We start from the raw sequence: 13,527 nt of genomic DNA, 5'->3' as shown, positions 1-13,527 counted from the left end.
ACCTAGACCGCCCAAGTCCCGCCAGCGACTAGACCGCCAGGGATGGCAGTCATCTGACCTCTATATTATGACTGCTGGCAGCTCTCCGCCGGAATTTGGGCTGAGAGCCACCAACAGCCATACTGGCGGTCGGTGGTGCAGTGGCAGCTGCTCCACTTGCACCTCCACGTCATCAGAACACCGCCACGCCTATTACAAGTTGGTAATAGGCGTGGCGGTGTTGTGGTGACAGAGCGCAGGTGGCGGAGCAGGTCCCAAGGATCCCGTCTCCTCCCGGACGACCACCGTGTAGGAGGCTGGCCTGGCTTGTAGTGAGTACCAAGGGGTACTTACACCTTGCACCAGGTCCAGTTATCCCTTATTAGTGTAGAGGGGTGTCTAGCAGCTTAGGCTGATAGAAAAGGTAGCTTAGCAGAGCAGCTTAGGCTGAACTAGGAGACGAGTGAAGCTCCTACAGTACCACTAGTGTCACTTGCACAATATCATAAGAAAACAAAATACACAGATATGCTAAAAATAAAGGTACTTTATTTTTATGACAATATGCCAAAGTATCTCAGTGAGTACCCTCAGTATGAGGATAGCAAATATACACAAGATATATGTACACAATACCAAAATATGCAGTAATAGCAATAGAAAACAGTGCAAACAATGTGTAGTCACAATAGAATGCAATGGGGGCACATAGGGATAGGGGCAACACAAACCATATACTCTAGAAGTGGAATGCGAACCACGAATGGACCCCAAACCTATGTGACCTCGTAGAGGGTCTCTGGGACTGTAAGAAAACAGTGAGGGTTAGAAAAATAGCCCACCTCAAGACCCTGAAAAGTGGGTGCAAAGTGCACCTAAGTTCCCCAAAGAGCACAGAAGTCGTGATAGGGGAATTCTGCCAGAAACAACAACACCAGCAATGCAACAACGATGGATTTCCTGACGAGAGTACCTGTGGAACAAGGGGACCAAGTCCAAGAGTCGCGATCAAGTCGGGAGTGGGCAGATGCCCAGGAAATGCCAGCTGTGGGTGCAAAGAAGCTGCCACCAGATGGTAGAAGCTGTCGATTCTGCAAGAACGACAAGGGCTAGAAACTTCCCCTTTGGAGGATGGATGTCCCACGTCGTGAAGAGTCGTGCAGAAGTGTTTCCGTGCAGAAAGACCGCAAACAAGCCTTGTTAGCTGCAAGGGTCGCAGTTAGGGTTTTTGGATGCTGCTGTGGCCCAGGAGGGACCAGGATGTTGCCAATTGCGTGAGGAGACAGAGGGGGCGTCCAGCAAGACAAGGAGCCCACTCAGAAGCAAGCAGCACCCGCAGAAGTGCCAGAACAGGCACTACGAAGTGGAGTGAACCGGAGCTCACCCGAAGTCACGAAAGAGGGTCCCACGACGCCGGAGGACAACTCAGGAGGTCGTGCACTGCAGGTTAGTGTGCCGGGGACCCAGGCTTGGCTGTGCACAAAGGAAATCCTGGAAGAGTGCAGAGGAGCCGGAGTAGCTGCAAAACATGCGGTTCCCAGCAATGCAGTCTAGCGTGGGGAGGCAAGGACTTACCTCCACCAAACTTGGACTGAAGAGTCACTGGACTGTGGGAGTCACTTAGACAGAGTTGCTGAGTTCAAGGGACCTCGCTCGTCGTGTTGAGAGGAGACCCAGAGGACCGGTGATGCAGTTCTTTGGTGCCTGCGGTTGCAGGGGGAAGATTCCGTAGACCCACGGGAGATTTCTTCGGAGCTTCTAGTGCAGAGAGGAGGCAGACTACCCCCACAGCATGCACCACCAGGAAAACAGTCGAGAAGGCGGCAGGATCAGCGTTACAAGGTCGCAGTAGTCGTCTTTGCTACTTTGTTGCAGTTTTGCAGGCTTCCAGCACGGTCAGCAGTCGATTCCTTGGAAGAAGGTGAAAAGAGAGATGCAGAGGAACTCTGATGAGCTCTTGCATTCGTTATCTAAGGAATTCCCCAAAGCAGAGACCCTAAATAGCCAGAAAAGGAGGTTTGGCTACCTAGGTGAGAGGATAGGCTAGCAACACAGGTAAGAGCCTATCAGAAGGAGTCTCTGACGTCACCTGCTGGCCCTGGCCACTCAGAGCAGTCCAGTGTGCCAGCAGCACCTCTGTTTCCAAGATGGCAGAGGTCTGGAGCACACTGGAGGAGCTCTGGGCACCTCCCAGGGGAGGTGCAGGTCAGGGGAGTGGTCACTCCCCTTTCCTTTGTCCAGTTTCGCGCCAGAGCAGGGCTGGGGGATCCCTGAACCGGTGTAGACTGGCTTATGCAGAAATGGGCACCATCTGTGCCCATGAAAGCATTTCCAGAGGCTGGGGGAGGCTACTCCTCCCCTACCTTAACACCTTTTTCCAAAGGGAGAGGGTGTAACACCCTCTCTCTGAGGAAGTCCTTTGTTCTGCCTTCCTGGGCCAAGCCTGGCTGGACCCCAGGAGGGCGGAAACCTGTCTGAGGGGTTGGCAGCAGCTGCAGTGAAACCCCTGAAAAGGCAGTTTGGCAGTACCCGGGTCTGTGCTAGAGACCCGGGGAATCATGGGATTGTCTCCCCAATACCAGGATGGCATTGGGGGGGGCAATTCCATGATCTTAGACATGTTACATGGCCATGTTCGGAGTTACCATTGTGAAGCTACACATAGGTAGTGACCTATGTGTAGTGCACGCGTGTAATGGTGTCCCCGCACTCACAAAGTCCGGGGAATTTGCCCTGAACAATGTGGGGGTACCTTGGCTAGTGCCAGGGTGCCCACACACTAAGTAACTTAGCACCCAACCTTTACCAGGTAAAGGTTAGACATATAGGTGACTTATAAGTTACTTAAGTGCAGTGGTAAATGGCTGTGAAATAACGTGGACGTTATTTCACTCAGGCTGCAGTGGCAGGCCTGTGTAAGAATTGTCAGAGCTCCCTATGTGTGGCAAAAGAAATGCTGCAGCCCATAGGGATCTCCTGGAACCCCAATACCCTGGGTACCTCAGCACCATATACTAGGGAATTATAAGGGTGTTCCAGTAAGCCAATGTAAATTGGTGAAATTGGTCACTAGCCTGTTAGTGACAATTTGGAAAGAAATAAGAAAGCATAACCACTGAGGTTCTGATTAGCAGAGCCCCAGTGAGACAGTTAGTCATAACACAGGTAACACATACAGGGCACACTTATGAGCAGGGTCCCAGTGACACATACAACTAAAGCAACATATATACAGTGAAGTATGGGGGTAACATGCCAGGCAAGATGGTACTTTCCTACACACCGTGAAAAGGTAAGTGCCCATCTGATAGGGGGGAGGGGGTGATGAGTGGTGTGTGTGTGCATGGGGTGTGTGCATTTGTGTGATTGGAGGGGGGTGGGGTTTGTGTGCGTGTATGTGTGTGATTGTGAGTGTGTGAATGCTAGGATGGTGGGGGTGTGCGAGTGTGTGTGTTTGTCACATGATTGCATGTGTGTGTGAGTGCGTGTGTGTGGTGCGTGCATGTTTGGATGGGGTGGGTGGGTCCCTAGGGGCTGACGGGGGGGTGGATCCCTAGGGGCTGACGGGGGACTGTGGCTGTGTGGGAGGGGCTGGGGGGAGTTGCATACTGGCGACAGGAATGTAGATTCCTGTTGCCAGTATCCTTTCCTGGCGGTGTTGGCGCCAGGGAATCCCTGGCAGAAAGGAGGCTCCTAATACTGTCAGCGGTCTGACCACCCTAGTGTTACAGGCGGTGAACTGGCTGCTTTGCCAGCGTGGCGGAGCTGAACCGCCAATGTCGTAATGAGGGCCTCGTGCCTACAAAAAATCAATATGTTCTTGTATAAAGTAGCTGGTACTTATGTAAAGCCTCCAAAGTTAAAACAATGTAAAGTAACTGGTAGTCATGCAAAACGCTCCAATACTGCCGATTAAGTTTGAGCAGTGTAAGACTTGAAAGCGCCATGGAACATGAAGAGGAGAGACAAAATAAATAAAAGAGTTGTCCGCTCATAGTAAAGCATTATCAGCAATCGTGTAATTGTCGGTCACCAAGGCGGTAACAAAGCAGCCTCAAGGCAGGACAAATGTAAAGCATTTACCAATGACATCAAGGGGTTTTTGAAAGGCAAGCCAGTGAACGAGTGAAAGTGATGGGCGTGGTTAAAACCTCACAATTCTAACAACAGGTAAGAAGCGCTTGCGCCCTCGACCTACGAAAGGTAGCTTCACCGCTTTATCGAACAGTAAGTATGGAACCTGATCACCATGAAACATATACAATACATTTAAGGCAGCTGTTAATATTTTTCTTTTTATGTTTCTAAGCTGGAAAACTACTACCTCCCATTTTTGGCAACATGTTTATCTCTTCTAGCAGGAGATCTCCCAGACAATTCTTTGATGATGTTAGAGTACAGAGTACTTAGTGTGTAGCTCATTTACGGAACATGCTAAAAACCTAAGAAATAATTTTCTCAAGTAGCCTTGATTATGAACATTTTCTCATTGTATTCCAATGAGTTTACCCTCAAATATGGCACACTGCCTTTGTGGAGCTTTAAGAATTTGGTGAATGGACCCAAATAAACACATATTCTATTATAACAAACTGATCAAATCTCTTTCAAGACTTTATTGTTAACTCAGCAACCTCCAAATTTGAATAAGTAAACTGAACTGGCACTCAGTGAATGCATAGCTACTAATATCGTAACTCTTAAATGCCTTCTGATCTAACGTTTATTCATCCTTGTAAACAATCAGTTAAAAAACAAGAATTAAGTCATTATCATATGTAAAGTCCTGAATGATACGCTGTCAGCCAATGCAGAAAGTATGTTCTTATGTTATTTTATACTTTGACATGGAATAGATTATTTATGTATGTATGCATGTCATTGTTTTATATAAAAGTTTGAGGTAACATATGCATTATAGACATGATTAATGTAGCAGTTCATCAATCCGGTGGCTTCGCTGAAGGGGGCACCCCTCCAGCTTGCGCTTCTGCTGTTAGGCGGCCATGAGGAATTGGGATAAAAGTCCATATCAGATGCTTTTAGGTTTGGGGTGTAGGATGATTACTGGTTATAACAGATCAGAGAATAGCCACTAAAAGTCATATTGAAGGAGCATCTGGCAATGTGTTTATCCATAGTTGCAATTTAATTGTGCTACATTTTTAACTTAAAATATGATTTATCTTTAAGTTTATATCCTCACATGCTGAGCATGTCTTGAAAGAGTGTAGCCTTGCATCAACAGTGGTGGTATAGCTGGGCAAATCCAAGGAAGGACCCATGATGTTTAGCTGAGTTCCACGTTTTACCATCCTGCACTGGCAAATGTTATGGGATTGTCCACAGTGTAATAAGTATGCAGGGGGTACCTAAAGTTAAATACCTACCTATCTATCTATCTATCTATCTATCTATCTATCTATCTATCTATCTATCTATCTATCTATCTATCCATCTATCCATCTATCTATCTATCTATCTATCTATCTATCTATCTATCTATCTATCTATCTATCTATCCATCTATCTATCTAGCTAGCTAGCTAGCTATCTATCTATCTATCTATCTATCTATCTATCTATCTATCTATCTATCTATCTATCTATCTATCTATCTATCTATCCATCTATCTATCTATCTATCTATCTATCTATCTATCCATCTATCTATCTATCTATCTAGCTAGCTAGCTAGCTATCTGCCTATCTATCTATCTTGTTATCTTGCTATCTGTTTTACATCAATTGCATCTCTACTAAAACACCCTTGTTAAGAGATGTTGGTTTATATACAAACATTACAAAAATATGAGCAGAGATAAAACATACAAATTCCCTTAACTTCTGAATGTATGTCCTAGTGATGATGCAAAACTCAGAGACTAACACAACCTGTTGTGAAACAGTTGAGGTGGGCTATGCAGCCACAACTTCCAACCAATGTCTTGTGTATTGTCTCAATGTGATGCTGTAGATGGCATAACAACAAAATGAAAATGCTTCATCTTAAATTCTATTGTTTGGTGAGACTGTGTGAATTTACAAACTTATGGTTACCATCTCCACTCTTAACACATATAGAATAAAGAGTTGTGTGTGTGTTTGTTGGGGCCTAGGAGCCGTATGAGTGTCACTAGAAGTGATTCTGAAAGACAACAAATGGAATCTTCAGAATTCACTGCAATGTATGGTGGTCTTTTGTTAGAGAGGAAGTAAGATTGTGGTAAGATTGTGTGGACAGATAAACGCCAAGTTTAAAACCTCCACCTTTAATATCTAATGCATGGCCAGAGGTTATAGCACTTGGAAGCATAACATGTTTTGTGACAACTTATGTGGTGACTTACCATTAAATAAAGTGCCAAAACCTATGTTTATGTACACACACACACACACAATTCACAATTCAAGATAGCACATACAATTAAATGAAACACTCGAACAGGCTGGCTGATACAAAAAGTAATATCTGTAGTCACTTGATGTTATTGTTCACAGTTCATACTACAATATGTCAACGTTTGGGTCTCTATACAAGGAGGACCAGGACTATCACCAGGGCAATAAACTGTTTCGAAAACACCCACTGTCACTGAGACCTTGCATGGAGGGATAAAGTCCATTCTCAATGGAGGCTCTCAATGTCCCAAAATTCCTAATCAGTGTATTAGAACATTTGAGAGGAAGAACTTTGCTGACTTCAGGAGCCAACTGTCAACAACCTTTCAATAGCACAGTTATATGAAAAGAGTATCTCTAACACGCGAGGGAGCATGCAATTATTCCAGTTCTAGATTTCCCACCACTGGTGAATATGGTTGTATCACAGCAGCTGTTTGCTACCGCAGCAGAGAAATGGGTGTTTCCTCCTGAAAGTAAATTTATTGATTAAGTAAGTGTCTGTCTTTCATCTATCTCCCACTACAACTTATCTGATAATTTGACCCTTTAGAGTACTTTCAGTAGCAACTATTCACCAGTTCTGAGGAACCTAAAACCTGGTTTAGGGCTCGGTCTATGTGCCCTTGCATTTTTTAGATACTCTTTTCAATATAGAGGAAGAATACTCATTTAAAACCAATAGCAATGTAATGAAAACCTGGGATTTGATGTTTACAGACTGAAGTTAAGTTCTCACTGAAGCACAAACATTGGCAGCAGCTGCAAATCTCGAGGGGCGGGTGGGGGGGATGGAGGGGTTAAAATAAAAAATAACAATTAAAAAAAAACTTACATCTCTGCCACTGGCCACCTCGCTCCTGTTCCCTCTAGATAGTGTTGGTGTCACACCAGCACAGGCTACCCATGCAATCCTGGAACTGCTCTCATGCTAAAACTAGCATGAGAGCAGTGCCAGAATTGGTCTGAGTAGCTTGGTCTGCCACTCGGACATTGCATCGGAGTCTGTGCAGCTTGAGAAACCTAAGTGTGCATGTGTGTTTGGCAGGCCTAAGATGGCCGGCCAAGCACATGTGCACTCTTAAGTGCACTCCACTCCCCCTACCGTCTACCCCCCCCTTCCTATGGCCCAGCCCGCCTCTCCCTGCACATGTTGCTGGCTGAACCCACCCCTCCCTGCACATGCTGATGGCTGAACCCGCCCCTCCCTGCACATGCTGATGGCTGAAACCGCCCCTCCCTGCACATGCTGCTGGCTGAGATAGCAGCTGAAAAATAAAACAATAGTAAGCTATTGTTTTATTTTTCAGCTGCTGGCTTAGCCAGAGGGGCAACTCTCTTTCGTCATTGCAAAGGAGTTGCCCCCGGGTACAAATAATACACTTCAATAAGAAAAACAGAAAACTTTAACAGTTTCTACATTATGACTAAAGTTTCAGAGTGGGCCTGCATGGCTCGTGGTTAACAAAAAGGTGACCTAGCAGAATTGTGAATAATTTAGTTGGTCCCTCGTGATAAACTCAATACAGTTACCAGTGTGATGGTTCTGTGCTAATATATTAAAATTACTGTCCTTGCTGGGAAGCTGAATCAAACGCTCCCAGTCATCACGCCACCTATGTGCACTCAAAAGACATATGTGGAAAGCAGTAATAGCTTCTCAATTGTGTAATACAGTAATACAGTACACCTGGTAATAGGTGAAACCTGTAACACAGCACACCTGGTAAAACCTGTAATATAGAACACCTGGTACAACCTGTAATACAGTACACCTCGTAACACCTGAAGTACAGTACACCTGGTACAATCTGTAATACAGTACACCTGGTACAACCTGTAATACAGTACTACAGTACACCTGGTACAACCTGTAAGACAGTACACTTGGTGAAACATGTAATACAGTACACCTGGTACAACCTGTAATACAGTACACCTGGTAAAACCTGTAATACAGTACACCTGGTACAACCTGTAATACAGTACACCTGGTACAACCTATAAGACAGTACACTTGGTGAAACATGTAATACAGTACACCTGGTAAAACCTGTAATATAGAACACATGGTACAACCTGTAATACAGTACACCTCGTAACACCTGAAGTACAGTACACCTGGTACAATCTGTAATACAGTACACCTGGTACAACCTGTAATACAGTACTACAGTACACCTGGTACAACCTGTAAGACAGTACACTTGGTGAAACATGTAATACAGTACACCTGGTACAACCTGTAATACAGTACACCTGGTAAAACCTGTAATACAGTACACCTGGTACAACCTGTAATACAGTACACCTGGTACAACCTATAAGACAGTACACTTGGTGAAACATGTAATACAGTACACCTGGTAAACCCTGTAATACAGTACACCTGGTACAACCTGTAATACAGTACACCTGGTACAACCTGTAAGACAGTACACTTGGTGAAACATGTAATACAGTACACCTGGTACAATCTGTAATACAGTACACCTGGTACAACCTGTAATACAGTACACCTCGTAACACCTGAAGTACAGTACACCTGGTACAACCTGTAATACAGTACACCTGGTACAACCTTTAAGACAGTACACTTGGTGAAACATGTAATACAGTACACCTGGTACAACCTGTAATATAGAACACCTGGTACAACCTGTAATACAGTACACCTCGTAACACCTGAAGTACAGTACACCTGGTACAATCTGTAATACAGTACACCTGGTACAACCTGTAATACAGTACTACAGTACACCTGGTACAACCTGTAAGACAGTACACTTGGTGAAACATGTAATACAGTACACCTGGTACAACCTGTAATACAGTACACCTGGTAAAACCTGTAATACAGTACACCTGGTACAACCTGTAATACAGTACACCTGGTACAACCTGTAAGACAGTACACTTGGTGAAACATGTAATACAGTACACCTGGTAAAACCTGTAATATAGAACACCTGGTACAACCTGTAATACAGTACACCTCGTAACACCTGAAGTACAGTACACCTGGTACAATCTGTAATACAGTACACCTGGTACAACCTGTAATACAGTACTACAGTACACCTGGTACAACCTGTAAGACAGTACACTTGGTGAAACATGTAATACAGTACACCTGGTACAACCTGTAATACAGTACACCTGGTACAACCTGTAATACAGTACACCTGGTACAACCTATAAGACAGTACACTTGGTGAAACATGTAATACAGTACACCTGGTAAACCCTGTAATACAGTACACCTGGTACAACCTGTAATACAGTACACCTGGTACAACCTGTAAGACAGTACACTTGGTGAAACATGTAATACAGTACACCTGGTACAATCTGTAATACAGTACACCTCGTAACACCTGAAGTACAGTACACCTGGTACAACCTGTAATACAGTACACCTGGTACAACCTTTAAGACAGTACACTTGGTGAAACATGTAATACAGTACACCTGGTACAACCTGTAATACAGTACACCTCGTAAAACCTGTAATACAGCACCCCTGCTACAATCTGTAATACAGTACACCTGGTACAACCTGTAATACAGTACACCTGGTGAAACCTCCTTCTCTTCATGAAACTGTTGAAGACTTGGCCTTGCTAGTGTGTCTTAACCTTACTGGATTCTCACCAGGGAAGGAGGTTCCATCAGGCAAGCTAAGGCAGCTGTTTTATGACAGTGTAGTGGGAGCAACAAAGACCTGAAACACTGCCTTGTGATCAAAGTATGGCGAGCACTTGGGCAGATGATGTGCACTGTTACCTGGAGCACTGAACGTCAATTCATTATCCCATGAGATGCTCCAGGCCATGTTGAGGCACAAAGGTGTACTTCAGTTTAAAGTGAACGCTCTACAAATTTCACAGATAAATGCATTTGTTTGTCTTCAACATTGCATCCCTAATATCATAACAACAATAAAATGATATGACTTTACTCACTTGGTTCAGCATAAATTGTTCCAACATCCATCTGTGAAAATTAAAATAAATGCAATGAACCTTTGCCTTCAATAGGCTGGTTACTGATGCAACATAACACATCACTGTTGTGTTCTCAGAAAAATGGCACATTAAGACAGTCTGAGATTCTGATATTTCTGCTCTGATGAATTGATATCCTATACATATGCATGTGCCATCATTTCTAAAGATGTGGGCTGTGGGCATTTGGGGACCCACACAGAGAAACTGGGGATGGCTGCATGTTCCACCCAATGTGATTTACATCAGGACAGTTTTTTGTTTCTGATTGCAGCTCCCCTACCCTTAAGAGACAGGCTTGCAGTTTTTTAAAAATAAAGTATTGGCAAAAGCAATAAGTCTCACCTATGAGTGCTATTAGCTTTGGCAATGATTTGTATTCATGTGGCAGCTGTGCAGCATGGCTACGATATATATATTTTTTTAAAAGCACTATGATGTGGCCAACACTAACACGCTTTTTTTCTTTTAAAAAAACTGATTTGGCACCGGCCGTGTCATAGTGTTTTTTTATTATTTTTAGTTGTGTACTAAGGATGGTGGGCAGTGGCGTAGCGTGGGTTGTCAGCACCCGGGGCAAGGCAAGTAATTTGCGCCCCCTAACCCGTGGATTTAGTCTCTTCCAAGATGTTGCGCCCGGTGCGGCCGGCCCCCCCTGCACCCCCCACGCTACGCCACTGATGGTGGGTGGGAGGTACTAGGGCAAGCATGCAGACATTGGAGGGATGGTGGGAGGTTGATGTCCCGCGCACAGACAATGGAGGGCAGGCGGAAGGGGCTTGAGGAAGTACACAGACAACCGAGGGTGGGATGGAGGGTCTGCAGGGGCCCTTTCCAGGGATCAAACAATGTATGCTTTTTTATCAGGCTCTCAATCATTAGAAATATGTCTGATGAGGATGATACAAAGGACACATGAAAATATTTAACACATGAACAAATCTTGATCATACGCCCTGGAGCATTATGGTTGGACCGAGTTTGCGCATTTTACAGAACCTTTTAATGAAGATATAATCCAAACAGCAGCAAAGGACAAGTATGAGGGGAAAGAACATTCATACTCCTTTGTTGGGGGACCTCCTTCCACATTTGCAAAATTATCTAGGGAGCTGAATCCAGGTTTCAAAGTTCCGCTAAACCGTAGCTAAAATTGTAATAATTCACTTACCCTAAACTCTCCAAGCACAGCATCTGTTCTAAGGGAGCGAGAATCAAACATCTGCGGGGGGAAATGATACATCTATTAAATAAACATATACCATGCCATAATAATGCATCGACTCTGTGGATCGTCTCTGCACATAACACAACAAAGGTCCACACACCCACACACTCACAAGTAGACATACCACACATGCGCACACAAGTATACACACATGCATAATACCCATCCATCTACATGTACACATGCACACATACACACATTCTCGCACATACAAAAGCACAAAACACACATGTGCACATGCACACACATATACACCGACACATAGCACACACTTAAGTTTTCAGTTTCCATAAGCATTGCAGACCACAACAATAACAATTGCAGCATAAACACAATGTATACTTACTGTAATAAATATCGGCTCATCAAACAGCTCAGCTGGTGATTCAAAAAAGTTGAAGAAAAACGTCTGTTAAAAGAAATGAATGTTAGTTAACGAGAGCCATTTGTGCTGTTTTTACTTTTACTGTAAAATCTAGATATTTCCAGGTCAGGTATTTTGAGTACCCTTTTAATGAGGTAATCGTGCTCCTTTGCAACAAAAAAAAAGAAAATGTTTAACCCCAACAAAAAAGGCCATATAGCACATCAAGCACTAAAATCTACACACAGTGCATTAAAAAAAGTATCTCTTTGGAATCCCTCAGCCCAGTTTTAAGGACTGTAAAGAGGCCATGTTTAGCCACTTCCGGGTCAGGCTCAGATCTCAAACTTAGACCTGCAATTCTGTCAGTCTGCACTTCTGTCCGTCTGTCAGTCTTCTGTCATGTGGTTGACATGGCTCTGTCCTTGAGAGTCTGTGTTCCATCAAATGGATGACTCATAATACAAGGTAATGGTCCTAGTACTCACAATCATAGAACAAGTCCTAGCACAGACAATTCCTTTTTTGCAGCCAGTTTAATTTCATTTGAGAGTAGGAAAATGAACCTGGGCTACTCCCACATCATGGCCGCTGCAGGCGGCTGACGTACAGCGCTATCCACAAAAAGATGGCTTCTTGATGGTATCATATGTGTAGAACACACTAAGCAGTGCCGAGCTAAGATTTATAAGGTTCAGCGCTTTGCCATTTTGTGGACACATTTTTGGACAAAATGGACACTATCTGCTCTTAAATATTAATCCAAAGTTTTTATATCAATACATTCTATATTTAAATAAAGTTAACATTTCTAATAAGTGCTTCTTTGAGAATACTGTATTTTGATCAATGAGCACACCTGAGACGCAAGTGGCGGAATATTCTTCAGTTGACTGCAAATTGTAACGCATATGGCTACTACATCAGGGTACAATACATTTATAGAGTCAATCCTTCTGAAAAATCTGTCGCTCTACTTTCCTGAAAGAGTGGGTGTCATATCTTCAGTACTTAAGGGTACTTTACACATCCACAGGAGGCCTATTTTGTTATGCAGCTGTAGAAGGGTTCAGAAAGAAATCATAGAAATAATTTATGTAAATATAAAGTGTTTTTCTAGATACCATTTATATGAAAAAATGCTGAACTGATTGTTTATAGAGTATGAACTTTAATCATTCTTCTGATTAAGTTTAAAGCCCCAGGAAAGGATACCTTCCTGGCTTTATATTAGGCACAAGAAGAACATAAAATTTGCAAATGAAATTGGAGCATCTTACAAGCGGGTGTGTTAGTTTAATGTCTATCCAAAAAAAGTCAGGCATTATGGAGATTTTGTGTACTGTATGTGGGAGACCCTTGGCTTCGAGAATCCACAGTGCTCATATTTTCCTAAGCCGCTATAGCAGCGTTTGGGAAGAAAGCAAGTAAATAAAGTGCCTGGTTGATGTGAAAATCAGACGTACTAATATAAACCAGTTTTAGGTACAGAGTGGAGTAGAATCTTTGTCAACCATTCTGCTGGCGATATTCCTACAGGCAGATTT

The 13,527-nt window shown here is 43.6% G+C and overlaps 1 protein-coding gene across 10 annotated transcripts in view; it reads right to left on the bottom strand.

Annotated features, from left to right (window-relative positions):
* DYSF (dysferlin) overlaps positions 1 to 13,527 on the bottom strand; it is a 794,684-nt gene that overhangs the window by 475,314 nt on the left and 305,843 nt on the right. For all 10 annotated transcript variants that reach the window (XM_069205583.1, XM_069205587.1, XM_069205579.1 and 7 more), the window contains exons 8-10: positions 11,963 to 12,025; positions 11,560 to 11,610; positions 10,347 to 10,377 (exon numbers count right to left, since the gene is read on the bottom strand). In XM_069205583.1, the coding sequence (XP_069061684.1) occupies positions 10,347 to 10,377; positions 11,560 to 11,610; positions 11,963 to 12,025 (145 nt within the window). The remainder of the gene's footprint in view (positions 1 to 10,346; positions 10,378 to 11,559; positions 11,611 to 11,962; positions 12,026 to 13,527) is intronic.

Source organism: Pleurodeles waltl, chromosome 1_2, assembly GCF_031143425.1.
Source record: "Pleurodeles waltl isolate 20211129_DDA chromosome 1_2, aPleWal1.hap1.20221129, whole genome shotgun sequence".
NCBI classification, from domain to species: Eukaryota; Metazoa; Chordata; class Amphibia; order Caudata; family Salamandridae; genus Pleurodeles; species Pleurodeles waltl.
Note: the sequence above shows the minus strand (reverse complement) of the source record. Positions and strands in the feature narration are given on the sequence as shown.